We start from the raw sequence: 13,729 nt of genomic DNA on the forward strand, positions 1-13,729 counted from the left end.
GAGCCACTTTGAAGCGTCCCAGCTGAAGGAGGATGCGACCGCCTATGAAAGGTGAAGACACCTTAAATAAAAGGTGTGTGGGCCATGAAAAGAGCCCAAGTACAAACCATCGCATGACAACGAGCGGAGACACCTCAGGAGAAGGTGTAAGGGCCGTGATAGGAGCCCTAGTTCAGAACGCCCTAGAGCCGATGTGATGGCTAGATATGAGTGGACAGATGGATAGCCAGTGAAATGGCTATAATGAGTATGGAGACAAATGCCGGATTGACTTTCATAGATATTGACCCTATGCTAAAGATCAATGAGTTAGAAAACATTTGTCTTGGACAATAAGTGGATGACTTGTGAAGCATTAAGACGCGGCTGCTATGAACAAGCAGAGGGCATGCGCAGGTTCTGGAACAAGTTGACTCTTGTCAAGGTGGTGAGCTCGGTAATGGCATTGTAATACTTAGAATATGAAGACAAATATAGATCAACCTTTTATGGGCCGCCCCCATGGTTAAAGGTGGAAAGCTACCTAGACTCTTGAGACTAAGAGTGGGAGACTCATGGAGAAGTAAGGCGTGGTTCTTAGGGTGGAACAGAGGGCAGGCATAACTCCTGGATGAGTAGACTCTTGGAAGAGTGGTGAGCTTGTGATCATATTGAGATACTCAGATAATGACTGTCGCACTTGGAATATTTGTTGGAGGGGGTGTTGTAAGCTTTGATGAATCATTCCAGGTTGAGCATGGTTGATACGCTCGAAGGGGAATGTTGTTCCAGAGACAAGCGTTAACACTATTCAGATATAATGTGGCAGACCATCTGATTGTAGTGATCCTTTTATGTGAGAAAATGTGTGCTTTGGTTACTCTGATGACTGAAAGGTTTGACGAGTACCTGTAAACTTGGCCACGAACGCTCTCAAAATGGTAAGTTTGGAAGAGCTGCAAGATGCAAGCGTGTGTTGAAGAAGCAAGCGGACAGTTGCCCCACATGAATGGTAAAGAGGGTGATTGTTAGGTTTGTTGCCATTTCATGTGCAGTAAATGGACGACACCAACCATTGACTATTGGCAACCACCATTATTGAATGAGCTAGAGTTGGTGGCCATCAATGTTGACAACAAAGCAAGAAGAGCTGTCATGGATGCCTATAAAAGAGGCACATGTGAGAGAGCAAAATGTGAGATGAAATGGTGAGTGTATGTAAGAGAAGAAAAGAGAAAGAGAGGCTGCCAAAGGGCAGCAGTCCTACTGCTATTAGAAAAGAGAAAGAGAGGCTGCCAAAGGGTAGCAGTCCTACTGCTATTGCAGCAATGTGTGTGAGTTGAGAGTTGAGTATGAGTGGGTGTAATCCTCCTCCTTCATGTATTTGTTTTGTAGCCTTTCTCTATCTCTAATTATATTGACTCTCCCGTGGATGTAGGTGATTTATCGAACCACGTTAAATATTGTGTCAGTGTGTTTGGCCTCCTATAAGCAAATATCAGAACATCACCGGTTAGAATTCCCTACACTCCTTTCCTCTCTCACTTCTTTGATTGGTAATCTGTTGGCTCTACCCTACCTCACTCCACTCATTTATGCCCGATTCATGGAGTTTCTTGCCAAATTCATAGTTAATAATACAAGGTTTTCGGAAATTTTTGAATGTCATTAGCCTTGATAGCAACTTTGTATTTTATGAAAGAATCTCAAAGCTCATATGAACTTGTTGATGGTTATGGAGTGTATTAGTGAAGGTGAGCCCTTTCTTATCAGAGGCACTTGAAAGCTGCTCGTAATCAATGTTTGAGGTAATCGGTTAAAGTTATATGCAAATAAAACGAAGATTTATTGAATCTTAATTGGTTTTGGTGAAAGATCTTTAAAGTGCACCATGAATTTCCATTAATCTAGGAAAAAGAAATAAGTTTTGGTCATAGTCAAGAGCCTGCCATTCACTGTCTAGCAAACAATTTGTGATTCTCTTATGCAATTATAAATTGTGTCATAACTTATTTTTGAATTTTTTAAATTATATTTTATTCTTTTTAAAAAATAAAAATATAGTTTCATTTTAAACAGCACTATACATATTCTTCTCCCCTACAAATGCAAGGACAAGGGAGAAGAAGGCTTTTATAATCCTTTTCCCATTTACCCTCTCTTTCTCTCTCTCTCCTAACTTGACTAAACCATGACACAAGCAACGACCCATACCCTGCCACTATTATGAAAGAAATAGAGGCACCATGCCTGTAAACAGGTGGCCACCTTATCCTGTAGAGGTAAGGTAACCCCACTCCCCCCTGAACCACGATGGGACAGAGCAGGGGGGAGCTCCCTCTCCTCCTATTTATAAATAGAAGGAGAGGAGAAGAAAAATAGAGGGACGTGGGGGATGGATGGCAAGAGAAGAGAGAAGCAACAGAAAGTGAGAAAGGAGGAAGAATTATTTGAAAAAGAGGAGAGATAGATAAAAACTAGAGGGGAGGAAACTAGGAGATGAGTGAGAGAGGCAGGGAGGGGAAAACTGTTTAAGTTGCCTGAGAAGAAAAACAAATGGGGGTGGGGAAGAAGATTTTGAAGACAGATAAGAGGAACAGAAAAGGCTAGAAACATAAGACAACGCTAAGAAGGGAAGGAGAACCACTAACCAAGCAGCTCTCCCAGTTCCTCAATTGCCACCAACATTGTGAGTTGTCAGCAGCGCAGCCACGGCAGAGAGAGGAGGATGTTGTTGATAGAGGCAACACACACAGGAAAGAAGAAAAAATCACAGTAGTTGTCGTCGTGCCTCTCCCACACCACTGTGATCCACTGTGAAGAGGAGGGAGGCCATACATCCACAATAGAGAGGGAAGAAACCTTGTTGACAGAAAAAACAAAAAATAGAGGAAGAAAACAGCATAACAAAACAAAGAGGAGAAGAAGAAAGACCGTCGCCTCAGCCACTATTGTCGCCACCACAAGCCACTGGAGACAACAACCACGAGCCACTATTGTCGCCACCACAAGCCACTAGAGACAACAACCATGCTCCCTCATTCCAGGTAACCTTTCTCCCCCTCTGCTGTCCATTTTTGGTTCGTCTTCATTTGCATATAAAACATGAGCAATTCATATTCTGCAGCAAATGAAATATAATTAGGTGGTTACTGTGCAGAGCATAGTAGTAACCAGCAACCAACCTTTTATTCTTCTGGGTTGGAACATCAGCCCACCCACACGACTGGGCTGAGTCCAGCCGTGTAGCTGATGGGCTAAATTTTTTTTTTTTTGGGTTTGGTCTGGCCTGGCCTAAAATTAGTGGACTTGACCCAGTAAAAAATATATATATATTCAAAAATTATTTTTGAAAAATTTATGATTTTCTCGTGTATTTGTTGCGGAATTTTGTTTAATATTAGTTTGTATTTTTATACCATAAATATCCAAATTCGGTATTAAAAATATTCAGTTTTCAAAAAAATATTTTTGTTTTCATGCATACAACCAAGTTTTTCAAAGAAAAAAATCACATCATATTTTCATACAACAAAGAAAACTTCAAAAATATTTATGTTTTAGCATGCATTTTGACTTTAATAACCAATTTATTAAAGTTACAAGAACTTGACCAATATTTCAAAAAAATCCAAAATAATTATTTTGTTTTTTTAATATCAGGGATTATGAATTTATACATAAAATATATTCTCGATATTAAAACAGTAGTTCTTTTATTGACGTTAGAACGATTAGGTTTTATCCGATAAAATAAGGATTTTTTTACCAAGAAAAACTTTTCTTAAACTATAGACAGACTAACAATTAGAAATAAAATACAACCGTAGCATATATTAAACAATAAAATAATATAACATACTTTAGGTAGGATATATTTGGGGTGTTAATACCTTCTTTTTATGAAACCAGTCTCCGTACCTGATTTCTAAAATTAATTAGGATTCCTGGTAATCAAAATATTAGGTGACAACTTCTATTTTATTTTTTATTAATAAAAGATAAAAATTTCTTATTTCCTTATATTTACTAAATAAATACCTTATATATAAATTTTAAAAAATAAATAATTATCATGATACTGTATACATGCAACAAGTTGCTTGTTTTTTAAGAAGGAAGAGTAAACATGAAAACCCCCCTGACAAGTAATTGAAATTAATGGCTCCGAGGCGTTTCACTGCAGAAAGAATTAGGATCTTGAAAGTAGACTCTCCATTGTGCACTAAGTTGCTCCAAGAAGCTGAGATTTTCCATTTTATGCAACAAATGGTGTTTTAGTTTAAATGCGATCAATCTTCTTGTCTGTTATCGAAATGGCATGGTGGTTGAGCTATGAAAATTTTGCTTTGTTTTTCTATGGGTTTATACTAATTTGTTAAAATTTAAAGATATTTTGTTATTTAATTTTTTATTAAATTTAATTTTTTTTATTAATATTTGTTTTAATTTTTGGATTAATTTTATTCTTTATTATTTAATTTTATATCAAATTTAGTTTTTGTACTTTTAATTATTATTTGTTTTATTTTATTTTGGATCATTTTTTATTTAGAATTTACATTGACTTTGATTTTTTTTAAAAACTTTTTGGATCATTTTTTATTTAGAATTTACCTTTTATGAGGTTAGTCTCAAGCTTATTACTAAGATCATGGGTATTGAAGATTAGCTTGGATTGACTTTGATTTTTTTTTTTGATTTTTTTTTAAATTAATTTTTTTTAATTTTATCTTTTAACACTTGAATGGTTGAAAATTGATTTTTATATTTTTATATTTTTTTTATAAAGATTATCTTAATCTTATATCTCAGATAATAAATTAATTTTTTGTGCTTCTAAGGGAAAAATAGTATTTATACAATAAAAAAAGAAATTCACCTACCATGTTACCCCAATCAAATATGCAATGCCAAATATATTCTATCAAAAGGCATTTCTACCCCAAATTAATTAGTTTTTTTGGTAAATAAAAATTATTTTTATACTTCTCCAATTCATATTAATTTATGTCTTGGTCAACAGTAGATTAATCATTGATGTCTTTTTTTTTACTTTTTCTTTTTTTTTTCAACTCCGTGTATCCGGGCTAGTTTTGTAGATAAGCCTGTGCTTTTCTGGCATAGGGGTTCCTATTTTGATCCATTGCACTCTTGGGCTTCACAGTACTTGGATCAGGTGTGCTTTCAATACAACTCCCCCTTGCTAGTTGCTTCAAAGAAAATAGTAGGATATTCTCCAAAGCTCTCCTCTCGCCCTCACGTTGGAAATTGGCACCTAAACAGGATGCCCTTGCCTGCTCCCTTTCGTCGCTCTCCCTCCCAGTCTCCCATGCCGAATCACCCTCTTTCCAGTTTTCCTTTATGAAAAAGGATTAAAACCCCCTAATGATTAAAGTTTCACCTCTTTTCCATCCCCTCTTTTTAACCCTTCAAGGAAACCAAAGGTACTGTAGAAAATGAAGCTTTCCCTCAATCTTCAAGATGACCCCCAAATCCAAAACCTTCTCTTGAAGGCCAAACTACCCATTTCAATATTCAATCAACCGTTCACTTCTATCTTCACTACCACCACGACAAACTCCATTTCTGACCTTACTTTTGCTCTCTCTACAAACTTCCCTTCGGGTCCTTCTCTCAAGCTTACCTATACTCCATCCACAACAACAACAACAACAACTGCCGTTTGTCCTCTTTCTCTTTCTCTTAAATCAGGTTTAGGCCTTTGTGGCTCTCCACATAATTCCCCTCTTGTTTTCTCTGCTCACTTTTCTCTCTCTAATTCAAGCCCCAGTGTGATTGTCCCTACTTTCTCTCTTCAATTCAAGCCAAATTTCGGCCATTTCTCTCTCCACAAGAGAACCACACCTCCATCTTCAAGCCCTAACTATGATCCTAGTTGTGGGTCCTGCACAAATGGGCCCCATTTGGAATCCGGGTCACCTTCAAAATCTCAACTTGGAGATGGGTTTGCCTCAGATGGGTCATCAGGTTGGCAGGAGTTGAAATTGGAGCCGTGTAATGGTAAAGGGAAAGAGGGGTTTGCAAACCGTAATTACATTGATGATGTTTATGTTGATAACAATGGAATTGGGCTTTTGCCAGAGAGGCAACCGGTCTGGAAAGATGGAAAGAAAGAAGGGTTTTCTAGTGGAGTTGGTGTAAAGACAAGAACAGTGTTGCCATTGACTAAAAGTGTGATGATGAATATGAGGTGGGCTGTGAATTTTCCTGGTGAGTTTGGAATGAAAATGCCTTACTTGATAGTGAATAAGATTGGGATTGAGAGGGTTGAGGTGTTAAAGGAAGTGAAGAAAGAAAAAAGCAATGAGAGTAATGTGGGCGATCTAGAGCTGTCGAAAGGAATGTGTTTTTGGATGAGAAGGAATTTGGAGGTGTTAGAGACGGAAAATAGGGAGATGAAGCAATATTTGGAGGACATTAGATTGGGAGTTTCAGAGAGGAATTCGTGCAGGGAGGCTAATGGTCTTGTTAAGAGAGTGCTGCCAGCTTCAAGTGGTAGTCTTGATGAGTTTGACCAGTGGAAAAGCAAGAAAAATGATGGAGAAGGAAATGGGCAAAGAGAATTGAAGAAGCCTGCAAATAAGGTGACTGACTTGGAAAGTGAGTTACAAAAGGCTATTAAAGCTGCTTCCTCTTAACCAGGTTTGAAATGCTTATTACAATGTATGCGCTCTTGTTTTGACTTGAATGTATATATTAATCGAGCTTTCAGTTTTATGTAATCCATGCTGCGAGGATTGGACATGGTTGGTATAGCGAGCTTTATTAGAGTAGTTTAGGGTTTGGTTTGTAAGATTGCCAACCTATCATGTTAATAGTAGTGGTTGATGATAGATATCAGTATTTCTTTGAACGGAGAAAAGTTTAATCGATCAAGATTCAAAGAAACTTTTACATTTATGATTGCTTTATTTGGCAGCTCGTTGCACTGTCTTTAGATTCAGCTGGGCAGTTCCAACATTTATTTGCTGAAGTGAAGGCTAAAAAACTTTATTTCAGCTAAATACATCATGAAGCCCAGCTGCTTAAGTTACACATGTATCTCGTTCTGAATTGATGAGACTGTAGTATATGGCCCTGTGCCCTCTGATTTTAAATTCCTTATTCGAAAATTTCACAAGTTTTCTTAAAAGTTCAGGAGTGCAATACCTCCCTTCCATTAAGACCATTTATTCTTTACAAGCTGAGACGTTGAGAACTTCGAGATTTCTCATTCATTAACCGCGAAGTCAGTCCCTAAGCTCTGTTCCTTCCATCATGATGGACTGGAGAGGTTTCATTTTCTTGGTTGATGAGAGAAATTGCATGACATCACCATAGAATGTATGCGTTCTGTTGCGTCGTTGTACTTAGATTGACAGGTTCTTACAGCGCACAGAATATTCCTGCTCTTTCAAATTCAGCATGTGTCTTCTTTGACCGAGCTCCACCAAGTAAAATGGTGTTACTCGTTTGGATTATGTGCACCCTTTGCGTTTGAGGCCTCGCCTTTGCATAACAACGAATACTAAAATGGAAATTTGATGCGGGACAAGGTAAAAATTGAAACAAGTGAAAAGAGCATGAGGACAAAGCTTAGAATTAGAAGAAAAGGAGCCCAGGAAGAGAAAGAGATGAGCTGAAAAGGAGAGGAAAAATAGGGGTTGGAAAACAAAAGTTTGCATCTTTCTAATTAACTCATCATCAATTTACTAACATTTATAAAATAAAATATAAATACTAAAATTATAACTAAAATAAACAAATGAGTTTTTTTTTCCTATTAAATATAATATCTAACAATAATAAAATTAAACCTAATAAATAACGGGAACTATGTTTTGAGCCTGATGTCCTTATTAATTCCCTGGGAGTTGGAAGAACTTGATGTTGTTATATATAGTTCAAGGTGGTTTTGATAATGCTTTTAAAAATAAGAATTAAAATAATGCTTTCAAAAATAAGAATTAAACTATGGTAATATTTTTTTTGATAATTCAAGTATAGTTTGAATTTGATCGCTTAACTCATATACTAGAATTTGTTGAACTTCATTATCCCTAATAAAAACATTTTGTGCATCTAAAATAACATTAATATATTCTTTTTGTGACAATGATAAGAATAATGGGTAGGGATATCAAAAGAAACATCAAAGATAGGTTATGTTTTGTATAAGGCTTTTCATGTCAAAAGTAAAGTTAATACCAAAGTTTAATGATAATTTAATGACATAACTATTTGATTCAATTATTTGCAACACCTTTAATGGTCTAGCACCACTCACTTGAAAATTATGATTGGTTTCTAAGGGATATTATTTAAGTCTAATTTGTATCATGAAATAAACACTAACATTAAGTGCATCATGATATTTATGTAAATCATCTTGAAATTTATATTGATAATTGCTTGTTTGAATTTATTTTATAATCTCAATATGTAAAAGACTTAGCTAAATCAGATATTTTATAGTGAGGAGATATAATAATAAGATCTACTAGCTTTTTAGATTTGTAACTATGAACATTATATAATTAAAGTTGTAAAGTAGAACAAATACTATTTAAAATCTTAATAGACATAATTTAGATACAATCTAGGATTATTTTCATCTTTCCCGTCATGTTATCTGATGTAACCATATTATTCGATAGTTTCACCCATATTTACCTAATGTTTTGTCCATGTTTTATATGTAAAATGCCTTGATATTCTTTGTTTTATGTTTTGAAGGCACTTTTGGATGAAAAATGCAAAAAGGAGTAAATTGGAGATAATTGGCAGATTTGACGTTCAGTCAATGTTTTGTGCAGAGCATGAGTTCTAGAGATCGAAATGAAGTGATTCCAGTGGCACTAAAAAGCTAACATCCATACCTTTCTGGAAATGCAATGCAAGAAAAATAAAAAGAGGAAGATCATGGAAATCACATCCTTCAAAGTCAAATCTCGCATTCTGCCACTATTGATCTTTGTCTATTAAAAATTCAATATCTGGAGCTATAGAAGTCCAATTTATGCAAACTCAATTTTGGTGGATTCCTGACTCAAAGGACTATAAACGCTCCAAATTTCATCCAAAAACGAAGTCATATGAGGGAGATATGATTTTTCAAAGATGAGAAGGGGGGGCAGCAGCCAGAAGTGAAGAAACACAAATTCTCTCCTCTACAAACCCAAAAAATCATGCTCTCTTCATTCTTTAAGAGTAGTTGTTCAATGGTTATGCAAGGCTAAGGTCTTTTCTTGGTTGCAAGGACACAACAAACCTTCGGATTTCAAGAACCGTGAGATTTATTCTTTCTTTTATTTTCAGTTTATATTATGAATAAGTATGGTTGTTTTCCTATGCATATTTTCTATGATTGTTGTTGATAATTGCTAGAGCGGAACTCTAAGTTATTATTGTGAACAATTTATTGCTAAGTTTGATATCAAAACCGGAGTTGTGATGTATGAACTTGTGAAGCAACTAAGCTTGATAATTGTGGCGGAACTACATTATTAAACTTAGGGAGAACACTCAAATATCTAGTTCTTAGGGCTGCCATTGAACTAAATCATTAATGCGGACATTGTGATTATTTGTTGGTTAGGGTTAATTATACGGCGGATCCGTTAATTAACCAACATTAAGAAAAGATAAAAATTCAGAATATAAATTGTAGTTTTGTTTCAAGGATCGGTTCTAATTTCCATTGGTGGATGTGTGCTTGCAACCAAGGTTTGTTTTCTTGATAAATTTCGATTTCAATTGATTTTGTTTGCTAGTTTAATTTCTTCCATAGTTTAGATCATCACAAATCAAAACCCCCCAATTGCATAACGTATAACATAAAAATCTGAACTAAATCTTCCTTGTGGAATCGACCCCTTGCTTGCTCTATACTATCTTGTGTGTTGTGTTTTAAGCTAGGGTAATTAATTTGTACGACCACGACATTGCAACATTATCACGGGTAAAGAATTAAAAAGCTTAATGTGTTGCGATAAACTTATGTTGTGTTGTACCTTAACCATGAGAGAATGAAGAGTATATTGCTATAAACTTATAATATGCTATGTTAACTATAGTGGGTGAGGAATCAAGTAGTTTAAAAAGGCTAATATTATGAGATTTTTTTAAAACTGTATTTATTACTTTAAGATATTTTACTAAAGAGTTTTTAAATTTTTTTTCATGTGCATTGATGTAAAATTATTATATTTTTTATTAATTTTTTTTTATATTTATTTGGCCTTATAGTGTTAAGAAGGGTAATATTGCTGATAATTTTTTTTTATTGATTTTATTTTTCTCTTATTTTTCCTCATTTGTTTCTGTCACTCTTGACCTTTTCTTTTCTGACATTATTTTAAAGCAGCAATGTAGCAGAAACGACGGGTAAACAAATAAAAAAAAATAAAAAATTAAAGGATATGGGGTTTTGCCGGTATACTGTCCCAAATATTTAATTCAATGAAAATCTCCTTGTCATTGATTACTTAAAATCATTGTACCAATCACAGTGATTTGTGCAGAATATGATAATATTGCTCCACAAAGGCATTGATAACAACTTCAGCGCTGGGAGCAGGGGCTGGAGCTCTTCCCTGCGCTTGTGTTTATTTTAGTCACTCGTTCTTATCTGATTATATCATGCATGTTATTTTTTTTCTTTATTTTTGTTTTTTTTTAAATTTTTTAAAATTCATTAACAAGAAAATGAGAAGTGAAATGATAGAAAATAATAAAATTACTAAAATTTGATTGATTTGCTTTAAAAATGTATTTATTTTTAAAAATTTTGCTATGCCCAAACATTACAGTGATCAATTAAAAATTACTTTTGATATTGAAAGAGAATAAATATATGACATTTTGTTTTTTTAGGGAAAAATATATTGTTTAAAGAGTCTCCACCTAGTATCATGGTTACTAAAAAGCCTAACTGGTTAACAGAGATTTCATGATACAAGATTGATTAGGTAAAAAAAAAGATGTTATCACCTCCTAGACATCATACCTGAAGCAGGCTGTATTGCTGATTTTGTTTAAAATTACTAAAAATTTAATTTTTTTATTTAATTTTTTCTTTTTCCTTTCATGTTCTTGATTCTGGCATTAGTGAACAATTCTTATGAATATTTCCAACTATGGCATTGATAAATATCGTACAAATCCAAAAAATACGACACTCCTGACTTTAGTGTCAGTAAATATTTTTGCAAAAAAAAATTTGAAGAAGAAGTTTTTATGTTATTTTTTCTTGTTTATTCTTTATTATTATTTTTCCTTTTTAGATGAAAATATAAAAAATATTGTATGATAGATTTGCATTTAACGACAATAAAGCACAGATTGAGCACGCAACTTAAAAAAATACAAAAACACAAAGAAAAAAATAAATCAAGTTCGAGGAGCCTATAAATAATCAACAAAGATTTTCAAATATTTTTGAAATTTTATGATATTAAAAAGGGATTTGTTTGACCAAATATCAAACTAAAATGAACATAAAAATTATAATCAAGGCATAAAGATGTGTTTTTGCTAAAACACACCTTTAGCAAACACACTTTAAATAGGATGGGCCTAAAGCTCAAACCCGATCCATTTTTTTTAAATTCAAATTTTAACCTTTTTATCATTAAATTAAAAAAGAATTGAAAAATTTTCAAATTTGGATTACAACAAATCTTGTTAAAAGTTAAAGTTAAAAATAAGAGGCTAAAAAATAGATTGTGAAATATGTTTATTCAAAACAAGGATTGCATTTCATTTTGATTTTGTGTTAAAAACTTGATAACAATTGACAAGGAAAAATCACCCCATTAAGATCGCGCTGTAAAATAGCCTCCTTTTCTGACTTTTTTTGTCACACTATTTTCGCTTAATTTTCGTTTAATCTTTGAGCGAGCGCGCGATTGGGCTGGGCAGTGTCGCAAACAGAGTCGTGAGAGAGAGTAGGTATGTCCAGCACTTGGAAAACCCCACAGGCCACAAGGCAGCCAACTGTCCTCAGCAAACAAACCCCTCTCTGTTTCTCTCGCTGATTTGTAAGCACCAGCCACAAACACATCCCTTCCCTTGCTTCCTGTACCTTTCTATAAACTCTCTCTAACCATTTCTCTCAGGAGCCTGCCAGTTTTTTCTGTGGTCCCTCACCACCTCCCTCCCTCCCTCCCTCCCTCCATATATATATATATTTTGAAGAATAAGAGACGCCAAAACCTGAGAAGAAATGGCGACGATTAACAATATGTCGACCATGTGTAGGGATCATCGAATTTTGTCTTCGTCGAGTAAATTGAGTGATGTGTTTATGTTGGAATCAAGGCTTAGAAAGAGATGCTTCTTTGAAAATTCCAACTTTACAGTTAGATCCATGAAAGTCAGGGAGCAGAACCAGACGGCAAACCTGGTCTCTTCTAACGGTCCTTTAACTGCCTCTGTGAGTTCTTCTCATCTTCTTTTATTATTTTTGTTTCATCCATCATTGTTTAATTTCATTAAATTTTATATCATATTTGATGTTTTATTTTTTATCATATTTTTAAAACCCGGTTTAAAATTGACCTTTGTCATGTTCAAGGTCACGAGATGGGTTGAATGATTGAGGTTATCGGGGTCAATTAGATTTTTTTAATATGCAGGAAGTAAAAATAATATTATTTTGAAAAATAAAATAATGGTAAAGGAAAAATCATTGAGTGTTGACATGATTTTCCCCTAATTAATTGCTTGATTTTTTATTTAGCTAAAAAGTAAAAATGGTACTATTTTGATAAAAAAATAATGGAGAAAAAAAATCAATTATGTTCTTCTTTTTTTATTGGTCTTTCTTTATTTTAGATTCTTTTTCTTTGTTTTATCTATTTTCATTTGATTTTTTTTTGTTTATATATCAAATATGATACTTATTCTCTTGATTGTTGTTGTTTTTTTTCCTTTCAATTTTATTCCTCAATATTTCATTTCATTTCTTTTTTTATCAAAATTTAGTTCTTGTTTTTTTAATTCTTTTATTTTAATTTTATCTCTCGGATTCTATTTCATTTTTTAATCCAATCATTATTCTCATTTTTTAATTACTTTTTTTAAAATCTATTTATAATTTTATTTCTCGATTAAGTCCCTCATTATTTTTATTATTAGTTTTTATATCAGGTTTGATCCTTATTATTTTAATTATTTTTTATTTTTATTTTTTTAATGATTAAGAAATTTGTTTAAGATTTTTTTGGGCATTTTATATAGTAATTTTAGTTTCATGGCTAGAGTTGATGCTGTCAAAAATTAAACCAATTTAACTTTACTTTTTTTTTTCATCCTTTGATATTATGCTATTAAGCCAAGAACTTTTTATTTTTTTTTAAGGTTATTATGGATTATTGGTTTGTCAAATTAATTTGAATTCAATCAAGTTATCACCATTTAAATATATTTTTTTATGTTATAAAAAAATAACTCATCTCACAATGTAGTGTGAATAAAAAAAATCTAGTTAATAAACATAAGATATCATCCTTTTTTAGAATGATTTTTAATGTCCTAAAAATATAAAATATAGGAGTATTCATATTTGTCTAAATAACTGCCTCTATATAAGATATTATCAGTTTCAATTCTTTAGAATATTGTTATTGTTGTCATTACGTTGTGTTCATTTGATGATTTAAACTTTATATTTTAAATTTATAGTTCCAAACTCGAATGTTAATATATATATATATATATATATATATATATATATATATATATA

At 33.2% G+C, this 13,729-nt stretch overlaps 1 protein-coding gene across 1 annotated transcript; it reads left to right on the forward strand.

Moving 5' to 3' along the window:
- The first annotated feature begins 5,438 nt into the window (after nucleotides 1-5,438).
- On the forward strand, nucleotides 5,439-6,641 carry LOC105121681 (uncharacterized). Its single transcript, XM_011020406.1, has 2 exons — nucleotides 5,439-5,607; nucleotides 5,695-6,641. The coding sequence occupies exons 1-2, from the start codon at nucleotides 5,439-5,441 to the stop codon at nucleotides 6,639-6,641; spliced, it is 1,116 nt and encodes a 371-aa protein (XP_011018708.1).
- Nucleotides 6,642-13,729: the final 7,088 nt, after the last annotated feature.

This window comes from Populus euphratica, unplaced genomic scaffold (genome assembly GCF_000495115.2).
Source record: "Populus euphratica unplaced genomic scaffold, PopEup_1.0 scaffold25.1, whole genome shotgun sequence".
Taxonomy (NCBI): domain Eukaryota; kingdom Viridiplantae; phylum Streptophyta; class Magnoliopsida; order Malpighiales; family Salicaceae; genus Populus; species Populus euphratica.

Coding starts and splice junctions, on each gene's coding strand:
- LOC105121681 (XM_011020406.1), top strand. CDS start 5,439: ATGAAGCTTTCCCTCAATCTTCAAGATGACCCCCAAATCCAAAACCTT. Junction 5,608..5,694: donor CTCTACAAACTTCCCTTCGG/GTCCTTCTCTCA, acceptor CTCTTAAATCAG/GTTTAGGCCTTTGTGGCTCT.